The sequence below is a fragment of the Schistocerca serialis genome, chromosome 1, assembly GCF_023864345.2.
Source record: "Schistocerca serialis cubense isolate TAMUIC-IGC-003099 chromosome 1, iqSchSeri2.2, whole genome shotgun sequence".
Classification (NCBI taxonomy): Eukaryota; Metazoa; Arthropoda; class Insecta; order Orthoptera; family Acrididae; genus Schistocerca; species Schistocerca serialis.
The window spans coordinates 581,676,819-581,691,041 of record NC_064638.1 but is presented as its reverse complement, the minus strand read 5'-3'; the positions used below and the strand labels follow the sequence as shown (position 1 = coordinate 581,691,041).

Below are 14,223 nucleotides of genomic sequence, written 5' to 3'. Positions count from 1 at the left end.
TTTGTGTTTAAGTAACTCATCATCTAATGGATACTGCTGTCTTTCTCAGTACCTCTTACATTATTAATTTATGGTATCAGTTGGATTGCATTCAAAGTTTTTTCTTCCTCATTGCATTTAAATCCTCAAGAAATCATTTACAGGTAACTGTGCAGTATTTCATTCCCATCTTCAAAGCTCTAGTATTTAGCAAAGGGAGCAACTTATGTACAGGCAGGATTGGAAGGAGAGATGAGTAACCTCCCCTTATTGATGTAGTACTGCTGATGAAAGAAAAGGATTTTGTGTTGTGCTGTGTACAAAAAAATGTGTGGAAATTTGTAATTCGTGCCAAGACTACTTCCACATGGTATGTGGTGGCATTACTTTACTTTTGAGTCCATATTACAGTCATCGAGTTCACATAGCAAAGCTCCACATTTTACTTAATGTAATGGAGGTAGTAGCACATGTGGATGTAGCTTTAGAAAAGAAATTTTTATTGTAAAACTTGGAGGCACAGTACTATCCAGCAACTTCATAAATGGAGCACCAGCACATCTATCCATTCTAATGCTCTCCAATGTGGGCTAATGATAATTCCACTGCTTAGATTGTATCTTACTTAACATGTAACTTTTACAAGCAGATTGTCTTACAACTAAATATTTGGAACATTAGCTGTTGTTGCCTTTTTAACTACAGTTATTCACTTTCTGTTCTTTCTCCATTCGTAAACAAATGGTGTCAGATTGTAAGGAAGGAGAAAGCCAGTTTTAAAAAAATTGTAAATAGAGAATCTGCTTCCACTGCCTTGTGTTAGTTGTAGATTTTTAACATCCTCCTTACAAGTAATAAAATAACAATGTCTCTCCACAGACTTAAAAAAAGTCTACTAAGCCCCATTTTTTATAAGCAAGTTATATGTGGTAGTTGATACGAGGAATCTGTTACAGTTTAAAGCAGCTCAGCAGACAAGCCATAGTTGTTACAGTTTAAAGCAGCTCAGCAGACAAGCCATAGTTACTAAAGTCTTGCAAGTATTTGCAGCTGCAAGTGTTCCGTACAACTTGAAATATTAACAACACAGTCATCATAAATTGTGGTGTTTTGCCCATAACAAGGCAGTTGACAATTAAGTTGATCAGTGAAAAAAGTGGCGAGTTGTGTGATTAGTCATAAGAAGGCTCAGTAGCCATCTACTCAAAAGTGTAATTTGCAGCACATGCTGTACTTGTGATTTTGATCCTGTTTAGGCGAGTCAGTAACACAAAGTAAAGCAAAGCATTTGCATCTTCTGTCATTGCTAGGTAAGAGGAATGAGTAGTGTTAGCTGTGGACAGTGCAGCATTAGATAAGTGCTATATGACTTGGATCACACTGTGTAACTTGATTTTTTTTCCCGTCGTGTATGAAGTGCATTAAAGCTTGAAACAATTTTGCTTATTATCACGTAACCATAAGCTACATTTAAAAAATTATTTACTGTTACAGAATCTATCAAATGAAATATTTTTAATTCTTTCTAGGTACAAACATTGCTCCTGATGAATTTATTCAGCCTGAGTTATCCATGGATTATGATGGCAAACGAGATCGTTGGGCTGGCTATGATCCATCAGAACATAAATCAATCATTGAAGAATATCAAAAAATAGAAGAAGCTAAAAGGCAGCTGAGGGCAGAAAAACTAAATTCAAATGTGGATGGAAATGCTGAGGTAAGACTTGTACACTCATGAGCTGTTTAATTGGATACATTGACCTATTCATGGTAGTGTCTCATTTCGACCTGAAGACAGCTGCACTCTATACTAAACTGAAATTGTTACAGAGCCATTCTGTACTGTAACAACACAACTATTGCTCATATAGATTCATTGGACACGAGTCTGACAAAAGGTACAGTCCACTTGTACAATGCTGTGAGTTTCAAAATGGATGTACTTTATGAAGCATTGGATTCATTTATTAGTTTACAGTGAATGAGAGTGGCATATGTATGAGAGCCCTCCATTTCATCCCATGTAAATGTGCACCACAAAACAATACCTCCACCAGCAGCCTGAATGGTTTCCTATTGGGAACCAAGTTGCATCGCCTCAGCATGACCGAGTGGGGTGATGCAGTGGTTCGCACACTGGACTCGCATTCGGGAGGATGACAGTTCAGACTCACATCCGGCCATCCTAATTTAGGTTTTCCGTGATTTTTACTAAATCGTTTCAGGCAAATGCCGGGATGGTTCCTTTGAAAGGGCATGCCCGGTTTCCTTCCCCATTTTTCCCTAATCCAAGCTTGTGCTCCATCTCTAATGACCTCGTTGTTGAGAAGACGTTAAACACTAATCTCCTCCTTGTCCACCTCAGCATGATGCATACTTTGGAATACTGTGAGTGCTCGGGGGAACTGCTTCTCATTGTCTCCAGGGCCTTTGACTTTGTGTGGCATGAGGGCCTCCTTTGGAAACTATTTGCATTGGTGATACCAATGCTACATGTGAGGCTCATTGCATCCTACCTCAAGGATAGGACTTTCAACATTAGTGCCGGAGATCACACATCGACAGTTACGCAAATACTAGGAGTGGAACTGCAGGAGTCCATCCTCAGTCCCATGCCATACTCCCTCTACTCTTCCGACGTGCCAAAGATGGATAGAGTTGCATTAATGCTGTACGCAGATGATATGGCCCTGTACATGAGGTGTCTCAATGCAAATGTCATGCGCCGCCAACTGCAGATGGCACGTGATGCGTTCGGAGCATGGTCCACTAAGTGGTGCCTGAAATATAATGTCACAGTTGGGCCCTGATAATTAAAAGGAAAAGAGTATCTGTATACCTTCAGCCAGTGCCGATCATTGCGGGGGAGGGGAGGGGGTCTCACACTGCACACTGTCTGGGTGTAATGCTTGATAGGGGCTACACATGAAAGAAGTCTGGCCCAAAGCTCTTATTAGACTGCAGGCACTATGTCAGGTACTGAATCCTGAATCCACCCTACTCTCAAGCTGCATCTAGCAGTGATATGCCCAGTGCTAGAATATGCAGCCATAGTGTAAGGAAATGGAGCAGACTGTCACATTCGATGTCTGCAATGGCAATGCATCTCCTACACAACTTCTTGATGCAGGAGCTACATAAGCTCACTCTCATCCCTGTGATAAGAGATAGGATTAAACTGATTGCACAACTGTTCTACAAAAGTCACTGCAGTCAGCAAATAGCTTGTCTCAAACTAGGTAACAAGCCACACAGATAGGGTGCTACCTGGTGGTAGGGTCTGTTCTAGAAATAAGGCTGTTGTAGATGAATGGGTTGAAGCACCAACACATTAAACTGCTCATAAGCACAAAAAATTACCCAAAAATTTTGTTAATATAGAAGGCATAACAAATTAGAAAATACAGGAATACTGAAAAGAAATTTAGCCTACCCAACGTAGACAAGATCAGAGACGAGCCTGATGTGGTTTTCAAAGTGCTCCTACCTACCCTCATTGTGCAATAAAAACTATTCTACAGTGATGAGTGCACTTTTTCCAACACTGCATTATATCTAATTCAGTTGCTCATGAATGTATTTGTCTCTCATTGTATATATAATAAATTAAGAGACAGATCTGAGTGACGTACTTGCCTTCAAGAGGCAAAATATGTGATACTGTCCTAGGTCTCAGAACTATTAGTTCCTTCCTCAGGGAGGAGGAAAGGTTAGGTTGGTTGAAGGTTTTTTTAATGGAGGGCAGGTCATGTGTGCCCCAGGATGAGAGGGGCCTGCCTATAGTGAGGATGAAGTGGTGGCTGACTTGCCCTTACTTTTTCACGTTCCCCAACCCCCCCCCCCCCCACCTCTCTCTCTCTCGCTCGCTCTCTCTCCCTCTCCTCCCCTCCCCCCCCCCCCCCCCCCATCACTTTAATTTTTATGTCTGTTGGCAGCAGTAATATTTTCCCTGTTGCAGGTGATTATGATCAGCAGTTAAGTCTCATAATTTATTAGTTTCCTTGGTTGAATTTGTGTTTGATAAAACTTAATGTATAATAATCAGTCTGTTTGAAGTAAAAAGAAGCTATGATGTAATTGAGAACTACAAAAACTGCAAGGATAGATAAATTGCTGGACTGGAAGTTAGTTTTTTTTCTTTTTTTCTTTTTTTCTCTACCTACATTGCAGTACTTGTCTGTGATCCATTTAGGGTATATGTAAGTAATTACACTGAAATGGTCATTAATAGTACTGAAGTGAGGTCTTCAGGATGCTGTGGACACTTTTGATGTACTTAAAATAATACAGTTGTACTATGACCAAATAGTAATAGTTATTTATTGCAACGTTGGACGTGCTTTTGTAAATAGGAAGTAGGCATCCCCCAAAGAATCATTAAGACACACTCACTACATAGGGTATAGGTGTAAGATCTGTGAGAAAAGAGTGGAAGCAGTGATACCAAGAAGGTAGCTATTCTTTCTGTTATGATTTGTTAAAGAGAATGGCATGTTTGAGGTCAAATCTCTCTCTCCATGTCTGTGAGAACCTAACTGATAACATTAAATAGTGGTATCCTTGATGTGGGGAAAAATCTAACTGAACACATTGGGATTATGCTGACGTAGCACTCACATTGGAGGAGAAGTGTTTATATCCGCTGTTAAGTATTCTGCACACGCCCTGTATTACCACGCCATTACTACGTGCCGCTCAGCTGCTTGTCACAATCTTTCATACACAGTGGGCTTCTGATTATTCGTGTGAAGATTACTTGGTTTGTGGATTATTGAGAGAGAGAGAGAGAGAGAGAGAGAGAGAGAGATGAAGCAAGCAAGCACGTGCTTAGAGAACACGGGAACCGACAGCACTGGTTGCCAGCTGAAAGGAGCAGTGGCAGATGCTAAGCCAGACTGACAGTAGAAGACAGTTGCTCCAAGCTGCACCTGGGCCCTCACAGATGTCAGCAGTCGAAGCTGCTGCTACTACCTTTCCAGTACACATTGCCCTGAATAAAGTGGAACTTCGATTTTAAATTTTTCGCAGTTCTACACCATAAATTCATAGCCCCTGAAAAAAACCCGTATCAGTGCTAAAATTTCTCAGATTGTAGGTTTCTTCCTAGTAAGGTTCATCTCTGTCCTAAATTCTTACTTGACATCTTGCTTGACTTCATCTGGTTCTCTTGCTATTGACGCCTGAAGTGACTGAACGAGTTATAAATGGCACAGAAGAGAGACTGTTCACACTGCAGGTTGTGGTGGAGTTACGAGAATATTTTCAGCCGTTGTGGATAGGGGAGATGTGAAAGAGGAAATGCTGACATAATACACAGTTGATGTTGCCAACGTAACTTGAAACATTTAGCTTCATTGCGCAATTATGATTTAACTACTGCTAGGTTGCAATGGAAAAACAGTACATTTGATGTGCAGTGCTCCTGGCCGAGCACAATATCTTTACTTGCGCCACGTATAACTCGGGCTCACCTTTTTACATGTATTTCCAATGTACTGTATTCAGCAATAATATCAGTCTTCAACCTTTTAAATTCATACACTGAGTCTGAAAGGATATTCTCAGTCAGAATAAAGTAAATGTCGGTGAGCTCTTACTGGGTGGTGACTTGTTAAGTCGCCAACAGCCAAAGCAGCTACCACATCACACTAGCACATGTAATAAGTTGATAAACCTTAGACTATGAAACGTTCCAAGTTCCTAACTTACTGAATTATAAAGTATAAACAGGCAAAGGAACTATAAATCCAAGTTGGTGTGAGAATTTTGTTTTTCTCGTAGGCATACATTTTACCAACACTCATAACATCAAATGACATAACCAGATCTCTAAGCCGTAAACAAAAGAGAAAGAAATTTCAAATTTTTATGTCGTATTGTAGACCTATTAGGAAAAAAAATAGGATTTTGCCACTTGCAATACTGTAGGGTATGTAATTGACAAGACTATCTCTTTTGCTAATTACATACGAGAATTCCCTCCCTAGGCCCGACGAGACGCCTCCTGAGACGCGGCAAGGTAGGAGTAGGCAAAATGCAACAGGGAATAACAATATTAATGTGCTATTAGTAAACTGCAGGAGCGTCTATAGAAAGGTCCCAGAACTGCTCTCATTAATAAACGGTCACAACGCCCATGTAGTACTAGGGACAGAAAGTTGGCTGAAACCAGACGTAAAGAGTAATGAAATCCTAAACTCAGATTGGAATGTATACCGCAGAGACAGGCTGGACAGTGAAGGGGGAGGCGTGTTTATAGCGATAAGAAGTGCAATAGTATCGAAGGAAATTGACGGAGATCCGAAATGTGAAATGATTTGGGTGAAGGTCACGGTTAAAGCAGGCTCAGACGTGGTAATTGGATGTCTTTATAGGCCCCCTGGCTCAGCAGCTGTTGTGGCTGAGCACCTGAAGGATAATTTGGAAAATATTTCGAGTAGATTTCCCCACCATGTTATAGTTCTGGGTGGAGATTTTAATTTGCCGGATATAGACTGGGAGACTCAAACTTTCATAACGGGTGGAAGGGACAAAGAATCCAGTGAAATTTTTTTAAGTGCTTTATCTGAAAACTACCTTGAGCAGTTAAACAGAGAAACGACTCGTGGCGATAACATATTAGACCTTCTGGTGACAAACAGACCTGAACTATTTGAAACAGTTAACGCAGAACAGGGAATCGGTGATCATAAAGCGGTTACGGCATCGATGATTTCAGCCGTAAATAGAAATATTAAAAAAAAGGAAGATTTTTCTGTTTAGCAAAAGTGACAAAAAGCAGATTACAGAGTACCTTACGGCTCAACACAAAACTTTTGTCTCAAGTACAGATAGTGTCGAGGATCAGTGGACAAAGTTCAAAACCATCGTACAATATGCATTAGATGAGTATGTGCCAAGCAAGATCGTAAGAGATGGAAAAGAGCCACCGTGGTACAACAACCGAGTTAGAAAACTGCTGCGGAAGCAAAGGGAACTTCACAGCAAACATAAACATAGCCAAAGCCTTGCAGACAAACAAAAATTACGCGAAGTGAAATGTAGTGTGAAGAGGGCTATGCGAGAGGCGTTCAATGAATTCGAAAGTAAAGTTCTATGTACTGACTTGTCAGAAAATCCTAAGAAATTCTGGTCTTATGTCAAAGCGGTAGGTGAATCAAAACAAAATGTCCAGACACACTGTGACCAAAATGGTACTGAAACAGAGGATGACAGACTAAAGGCCGAAATACTAAATGTCTTTTTCCAAAGCTGTTTCACAGAGGAATACTGTACTGTAGTTCCTTCTCTAGATTGTCCCACAGATGACAAAATTGTAGATATCGAAATAGACGACAGAGGGATAGAGAAACAATTAAAATCTGATGGGATACCAGTTCTATTTTACACAGAGTACGCGAAGGAACTTGCCCCCCTTCTTGCAGCGGTGTACCGTAGGTCTCTAGAAGAGCGTAGCGTTCCAAAGGATTGGAAAAGGGCACAGATCATCCCCGTTTTCAAGAAGGGACATCGAACAGATGTGCAGAACTATAGACCTATATCTCTAACGTCCATCAGGTGCAGAATTTTGGAACACGTATTATGTTCGAGTATAATGACTTTTCTGGAGACTAGAAATCTACTCTGTAGGAATCAGCATGGGTTTTGAAAAAGACGGTCGTGTGAAACCCAGCTCGCGCTATTCGTCCTCGAGACTCAGAGGGCCATAGACACGGGTTCACAGGTAGATGCCGTGTTTCTTGACTTCCGCAAGGCATTCGATACAGTTCTCCACAGTTGTTTAATGAACAAAGTAAGAGCATATGGACTATCAGACCAATTGTGTGATTGGATTGAGGAGTTCCTAGATAACAGAACACAGCATGTCATTCTCAATGGAGAGAAGTCTTCCGAAGTAAGAGTGCTTTCAGGTGTGCCACAGGGGAGTGTCATGGGACCGTTGCTGTTCACAATATACATAAATGACCTGGTGGATGACATCGGAAGTTCACTGAGGCTTTTTGCAGATGATGCTGTGGTGTATCGAGAGGTTGTAACAATGGAAAATTGTACTGAAATGCAGGAGGATCTGCAGCGAATGGACGCTTGGTGCAGGAAGTGGCAATTGAATCTCAATGTAGACAAGTGTAATGTGCTGCGAATACATAGAAAGAAAAATCCCTTATCATTTAGCTACAATATAGCAGGTCAGCAACTGGAAGCAGTTAATTCCATAAATTATCTGGGAGTACGCATTAGGAGTGATTTAAAATGGAATGATCATATAAAGTTGATCGTCGGTAAAGCAGATGCCAGACAGATTCATTGGAAGAATCCTAAGGAAATGCAATCCGAAAACAAAGGAAGTAGGTTACAGTACGCTTGTTCGCCAACTGCTTGAATACTGCTCAGCGGTGTGGGATCCGTACCAGATAGGGTTGATAGAAGAGATAGAGAAGATCCAACGGAGAGCAGCGTGCTTCGTTACAGGATCATTTAGTAATCGCGAAAGCGTTACGGAGATGATAGATAAACTCCAGTGGAAGACTCTGCAGGAGAGAGACTCAGTAGCTCGGTATGGGCTTTTGTTAAAGTTTCGAGAACATACCTTCACTGAAGAGTCCAGCAGTATATTGCTCCCTCCTACGTATATCTCGCGAAGAGACCATGAGGATAAAATCAGAGAGATTAGAGCCCACACAGAAGTATACCGACAATCCTTCTTTCCACGAACAATATGAGACTGGAATAGAAGGGAGAACCGATAGAGGTACTCAGGGTACCCTCCGCCACACACCGTCAGGTGGCTTGCGGAGTATGGATGTAGATTTAGATGTAACTGAGCCATTTCCCAACACACAACTGCCACAAATTATACCTTAAAGCACTTGGTTTTGAGGTTTCTTTCATTTTATGTTCACCTTGAAAAATGGCAAAAATTTGTAGCCTACATTGCGAAATAAAATGAAAAATGTGAAATACCGTGAAAACTGACACATTACAACAACTCAGATGTTTGTTTTCCACCTGCAGCCAATAGCAATATAGCATGGCGATGTCACACTAATGCAGTTGCTTCTAGTGTATAGTGTGATAAACAGAAAGCTTACTTGGTGGTGTGTTCCAAAGAATGACTGACTGTGGTCAGTGTGTAGCAAATGGACTGACCATGGCTGCCACATAGGTTTAATTTATGTAGTTAAACTTTGTACGCAGTTCACTTCCATTTATTAATTTTACTTACAGCAGTTCTGTGCAGAGCCTATCGATAGACTCCTGGAATGTATCGTGCCTCTACAAACTGCAGCCAATGTAGGCTACTCCATTTGCTGTGTGCGACACCACAATCAACACGACATGTTCAGTGAACAATTGTTCATCCTTGTTGCAGTCCTCAATGGTGTTTAATGTGTTGTGTAGCAGACAGATTGTTATAAATGTAATGGATTGCGGGGACAGCGATACACTGAAATCCCGGCAGGATTAACTTTATTTTTTATTTATTGGTATAAATAATTACCACATGTGCAAAGGAAAACTTGTGTGTATATACATGCTTTTGAGAAACCTGTTGTTTTTACACTACAGCAAGTAACTAGTTCAAAGTGCAAATGGCACACATTGGCAGTACTGTAGAATGCTCCACTTCAACTATATGGCACTATGAACAAGGAAAAGTTTACAAGCAATACACTAGAGGTCAGTGCGTCCACATCACTAGAGTATGCTGCTCTGCCATTGGCTACAGATGGAAAAAACATCCCCATACGTTAGATTCTGATGTTTTTCACCGTATGTCATAGTTTTTGGTTTGCTCACCATGCTCATCAATTTTGCTTTTTTGTGGGTGAGCACAGAGGAAAGATCTCGTAAAAAAGCGTGTTTTGACGTATAATATGTGGTTGTAGCATGTATCGGAATGTAGTTCGATTACCTCATACCTAAATACAAATTTCAATTTTTTAATATGTTTATACTTCCTGTTACACATCTGTGATTTTTTAAAGAATTGATTAAATTAATTACCACAAATTGCTGTATAAACATTGTATTGTAAATATAATTTCCTTCACTTATACAGATTTTATACAATTTTTTGAAGAGGATTGCAATTTTTAATCATATGTGTATATGTTTTTGCTTGTTTTCTATAGGTTTTAATGTTCTTTGTTCTGCATTTTCCTCAATTTTGCGTTGTTTAAGTCTGGGCTGCTTGAAAATGTAAAATAGGGGTTTCATTGTACATGTTTAAAAATATCTCAATTATTCTTGTTTTTCGATCATTCACACATCTTCACCCCCACATTACTCAGAATATTTGGGGAAAATACTGTATTTCTTACGGCATATACAACAAAGTCTGTAAGATATTTTATAAGAACCTGATTGCTGTCTATAGTTCTTAAAGATTTAATTGAATTCCCGTTGTGTTTGTTGAACATTACTGTAACATCATTCCAAACTCTTGCAAATTTGGTTTCTGAGTGAGATGGTCAGCATTTAGGAAGCTGACTGTGACTGAGCGAGGTGGCACAGTGGTTAGCACACTGGACTCGCATTCAGGAGGGCAACGGTTCAATCCCGCGTCCGGCCATCCTGATTTAGGTTTTCCGTGATTTCCCTAAATCGCTCCAGGCAAATGCCGGGATGGTTCCTTTGAAAGGGCAGGGCAGACTTCCTTCCCAGTCCTTCCCTAATCCAATGAGACCGATGACCTAGCTGTTTGGTCTCTTCCCCCACACAACCCAACCCAAACTGACTGTGACACAGTGTAGTTAAATAAAGGAATAGCCTGAAGGGACTCTTTCTGAAACATCCAGGCATAGTTGATTTGGAGGAAAGATTTTTTTTTTTGGGGGGGGGGGGGGGGCATTGGTGTGGGGCGGGGGAGTTGTGGAGGGAAACAGAATACCTTAGCCAGGTTCAAAGGGGTGTGAGGTGTATTAGTTCTGGAGAGAGGAAGAGGCTGTCACAAGATAGTGTGAGAGACGCATGAAACCAGTAAAGAAACAGCAATAACCTCCACAATGGTAACGAGAAAGTGTCTGTGATAAGTAGAAGTAAAAATTTACAAATATCAATTTCTAAAAAAAGTTTGAACATGTATGTACATATGTATGTGTGTTTCATTGGAAGAAAACTCAAAATCATTCTTCATTCTAATTACTACAGATGCAGGAATTTGAATATTTGATCAATAGGAGGTTGTTTGGAGATTAGTGACTGAGGTCACTGACTGACTTCACATTAAGACAACAAAGACCAAATAATAGCCACTGAAGTAGCATAAAGTCAAAAGGCTTCAGTAACTCGAGAACTGTTAAGCTGCATCCTATACTTCGCTATGCTGGTCGTATTGATGGTACCTTCGTGCACAGGGCGTTTCACGATTCATATTACAGGCTTCCAGAGATTGTAGAAGGGACTTCGTAGACATCAGTTTTGGTAAAGAACCCACGCCTGCAAATGTACATTTGAGTATAAAATAAATTTAAAGACTGACTCACTTTCAAATCTGAGAATACATGGTACGCACACACAAATTGAGAAGAGGGTGCCGTCATCAGCCCCTGTTGTGGTTGTACCAACACATACCATTTTTGTCAGACTACAACAATGGCTGTGAAAACTGGTATTTTCACAACTAGGAGGGTTGACCGTGGTGCTCCACGGATGTGCTGCAGTCTCGAATTTGAAGAGGAAGTCTTCATTAGATAGAAGAGAACCTGACAATGAGTACTGGAAACAGTGCCCAAGCTCTGGACTCCTGTAGAGCCTGTTCAGAGCCCTTTGTCTCCGTGGTAAATTTCTGGACATGGTAGTTGCTGGCCACAGCTGTACACCTCAGAAACAGGTTCGAGGTGTCACCCACTACCAAAAGTACATCTGAGCCAGCATGGGACAGCTCACTGACAATGTTCCTGGAAGGTACAGACAAGTACAGATGTCTTTGAAAACTCCTCCAACATTGGGTTGGTGATGGAGCCACTTGGGGAAATAGTGGCCAGGTCAGGGAGAAAAGCCAGTGTCCATTCACTTTTATTTGCTGGGGGATTACGTTCAAGACATGGAGGAGGCTCTGCTGGCAGCAGTTGAGCTCACTGGTCACACCTGATCGCAAATTGTGGGTCATGTCATCACAAATTACTCCAACCATCCTCAATTCCTGTAGGTGGCGGACTGCTTTCAGGAAAACAGCTAGTCTAGCACATGGGATGTAGGCAGAGCTATTGTTTTGCAGCGTCATTCCCAGAGCAGACATTTGTGTAGTGACCTCTGCTATCGGTTGGAGAATTATATTCTTTCTCTCCCCCCATAAGTTAGTCAAGCACAGGAAGTGGCTAGTAATGTATCTCAGTACATGTGGTATACACATGTGGGTTTTGTTTTTAGGATGTAGACCTACTTCCACAGGTCTGATAAGATACATTCTAAATTTGGACAGAGAAGAATATTAAAAAGAGTAAAATTTATCAAGCCAGATCAGAGGAGGAAAATGTTAATATAGTATTAATTAACTGCATGGGAATGTTGCAGAACTAACCTTGCTTATGAACTTTTACAGTGTCCACATAGTACTAGACACAGAAAGCTGACTAATGTCAAATGTGAATAGCAAAAAATTCGGATTAAAGATCGGGTGATCACCTGTGGTGGAGGCATGTTTACTGTTGGGGTGGGGAGATAATATCTAGTGAGGTTTATATATGTCCCCAATGTGAACTAATTTGGATGATGATGATATGTGTTAAAGGTGGCTCACGCATGGTCACCAGATGCTTTTATAGAGCCCCTGCCTCAGGATCAGTAGTGTGGACAGTATTTAGCATAAATTTCTTGGTCATATTATAGTATCTTGTGGAGGTTTCAGCTTACCAGCTTAAGAAAAGGAGACTCAAGTGATAAAGGTGGATAGTAGGGACGGGGAATCGTGAAGTTATTCTAAATGTCTTATCCACAGATTACCTTGAGAAGCTGATCAAGTAACAGACCAAAACTTGAAGAAAGGTAGGAAGATACTTGTGCTTAGCAAGAGCGACAAAAGACAGATTTCAGATTACACAAGCGATCAATGCAAGAAGCTCATTTCCAGGACCATAAGTGTAGAACCTCAGTGGACAAAGTTAAAGGGTGTTGTATAATACACCTTAGACAAGTATATGCCAAGCAAAGTTGTGAGGGGTGAGAAAATAGGTTTTTTTAGCCAAAAAGTGGGGAATAATATGGTTAATTGGAGTCCTACGTAAATCAACCTTGTTTCAGAAAAAAAGTTGCATTATTTATTGAATACCCCCTTGTAATTGTAGACGTGTCTCTCTTGTCAGTCCATTGTAAAATTATCATTCTTTCCATAAGAACATGTTGTGGTAAACACAGTTTGCTCTGTTCAGTCAAAAGAGCAAGAAGGCAAAATGTGTATAGGGGAGCTGAAGTTGATGACCTATTTCTTGACTTACAGAAAGCTTTCACCTCATAAACAAAATATTGGAGCAGATATGCAAACACATTGAACATACCTTACCAAATAAAACTCTGGGAATGATTGTTAATGGGGATGTGTTATCAGAAGCTAAAGTAGCATCCAACATACCTCAAGGAAGTGCAATAGGAGTGCTACTGTTCATGAGGTTTGTAAATGATCTTGCATATATCATCTTTAGCTCTGTCAGGTTTTTCATGTTTGACTCAGTTGTCTACAAGGAAGTGAAATTGTTAGGTATGAAATTTGGCAACTGACTCTCAACATAAAGAGATGTAATGTGTGTAAAATTATGAAAAACTCCAATTTCTTATATTACGTAATTGATAGTGAGTCCCTAGAAACAGACACAATAATAAAAAATTTAAGAGTATCTATCCATGATGATACATGATACAAAAGAAACTTGAATCTAGCCATGTGGAAGTTAGATGCCAGACTGTTATGTACTTAGTGAATTGCTTAGAAAAACTCTTACTCCACCAGTTTGGAATATTGTTAGACAATCTGGACCACTTTGTATCAGTGAGAGTGAGAGAGAGAGAGAGAGAGAGAGAGAGAGAATATTGAATTTCTTGTGGGTTCCCTTAATTGGGGTGTGTGTGTGTGTGTGTGTGTGTGTGTGTGTGTGTGTGTGTAAAACAGGAACACTCAACAAACTGCAGTGAGTGATTCTGCAAGAATTGTATTGTGCATCACTCAATGCCGCACTGATAAATGTCAGAGTGCTTGTGATGAAAAACAAGTCGAATCCTATTAATTCATCTAAATCTGGTAAAGTT

The 14,223-nt window shown here is 40.4% G+C and overlaps 1 protein-coding gene across 3 annotated transcripts in view; it reads left to right on the top strand.

Annotated features, from left to right (window-relative positions):
- LOC126476960 (pre-mRNA-splicing factor SLU7) overlaps positions 1–14,223 on the top strand; it is a 73,985-nt gene that overhangs the window by 39,318 nt on the left and 20,444 nt on the right. For all 3 annotated transcript variants that reach the window (XM_050103580.1, XM_050103582.1, XM_050103581.1), the window contains exon 5: positions 1,509–1,699. In XM_050103580.1, coding sequence (XP_049959537.1) covers positions 1,509–1,699 — 191 coding nt within the window. The remainder of the gene's footprint in view (positions 1–1,508; positions 1,700–14,223) is intronic.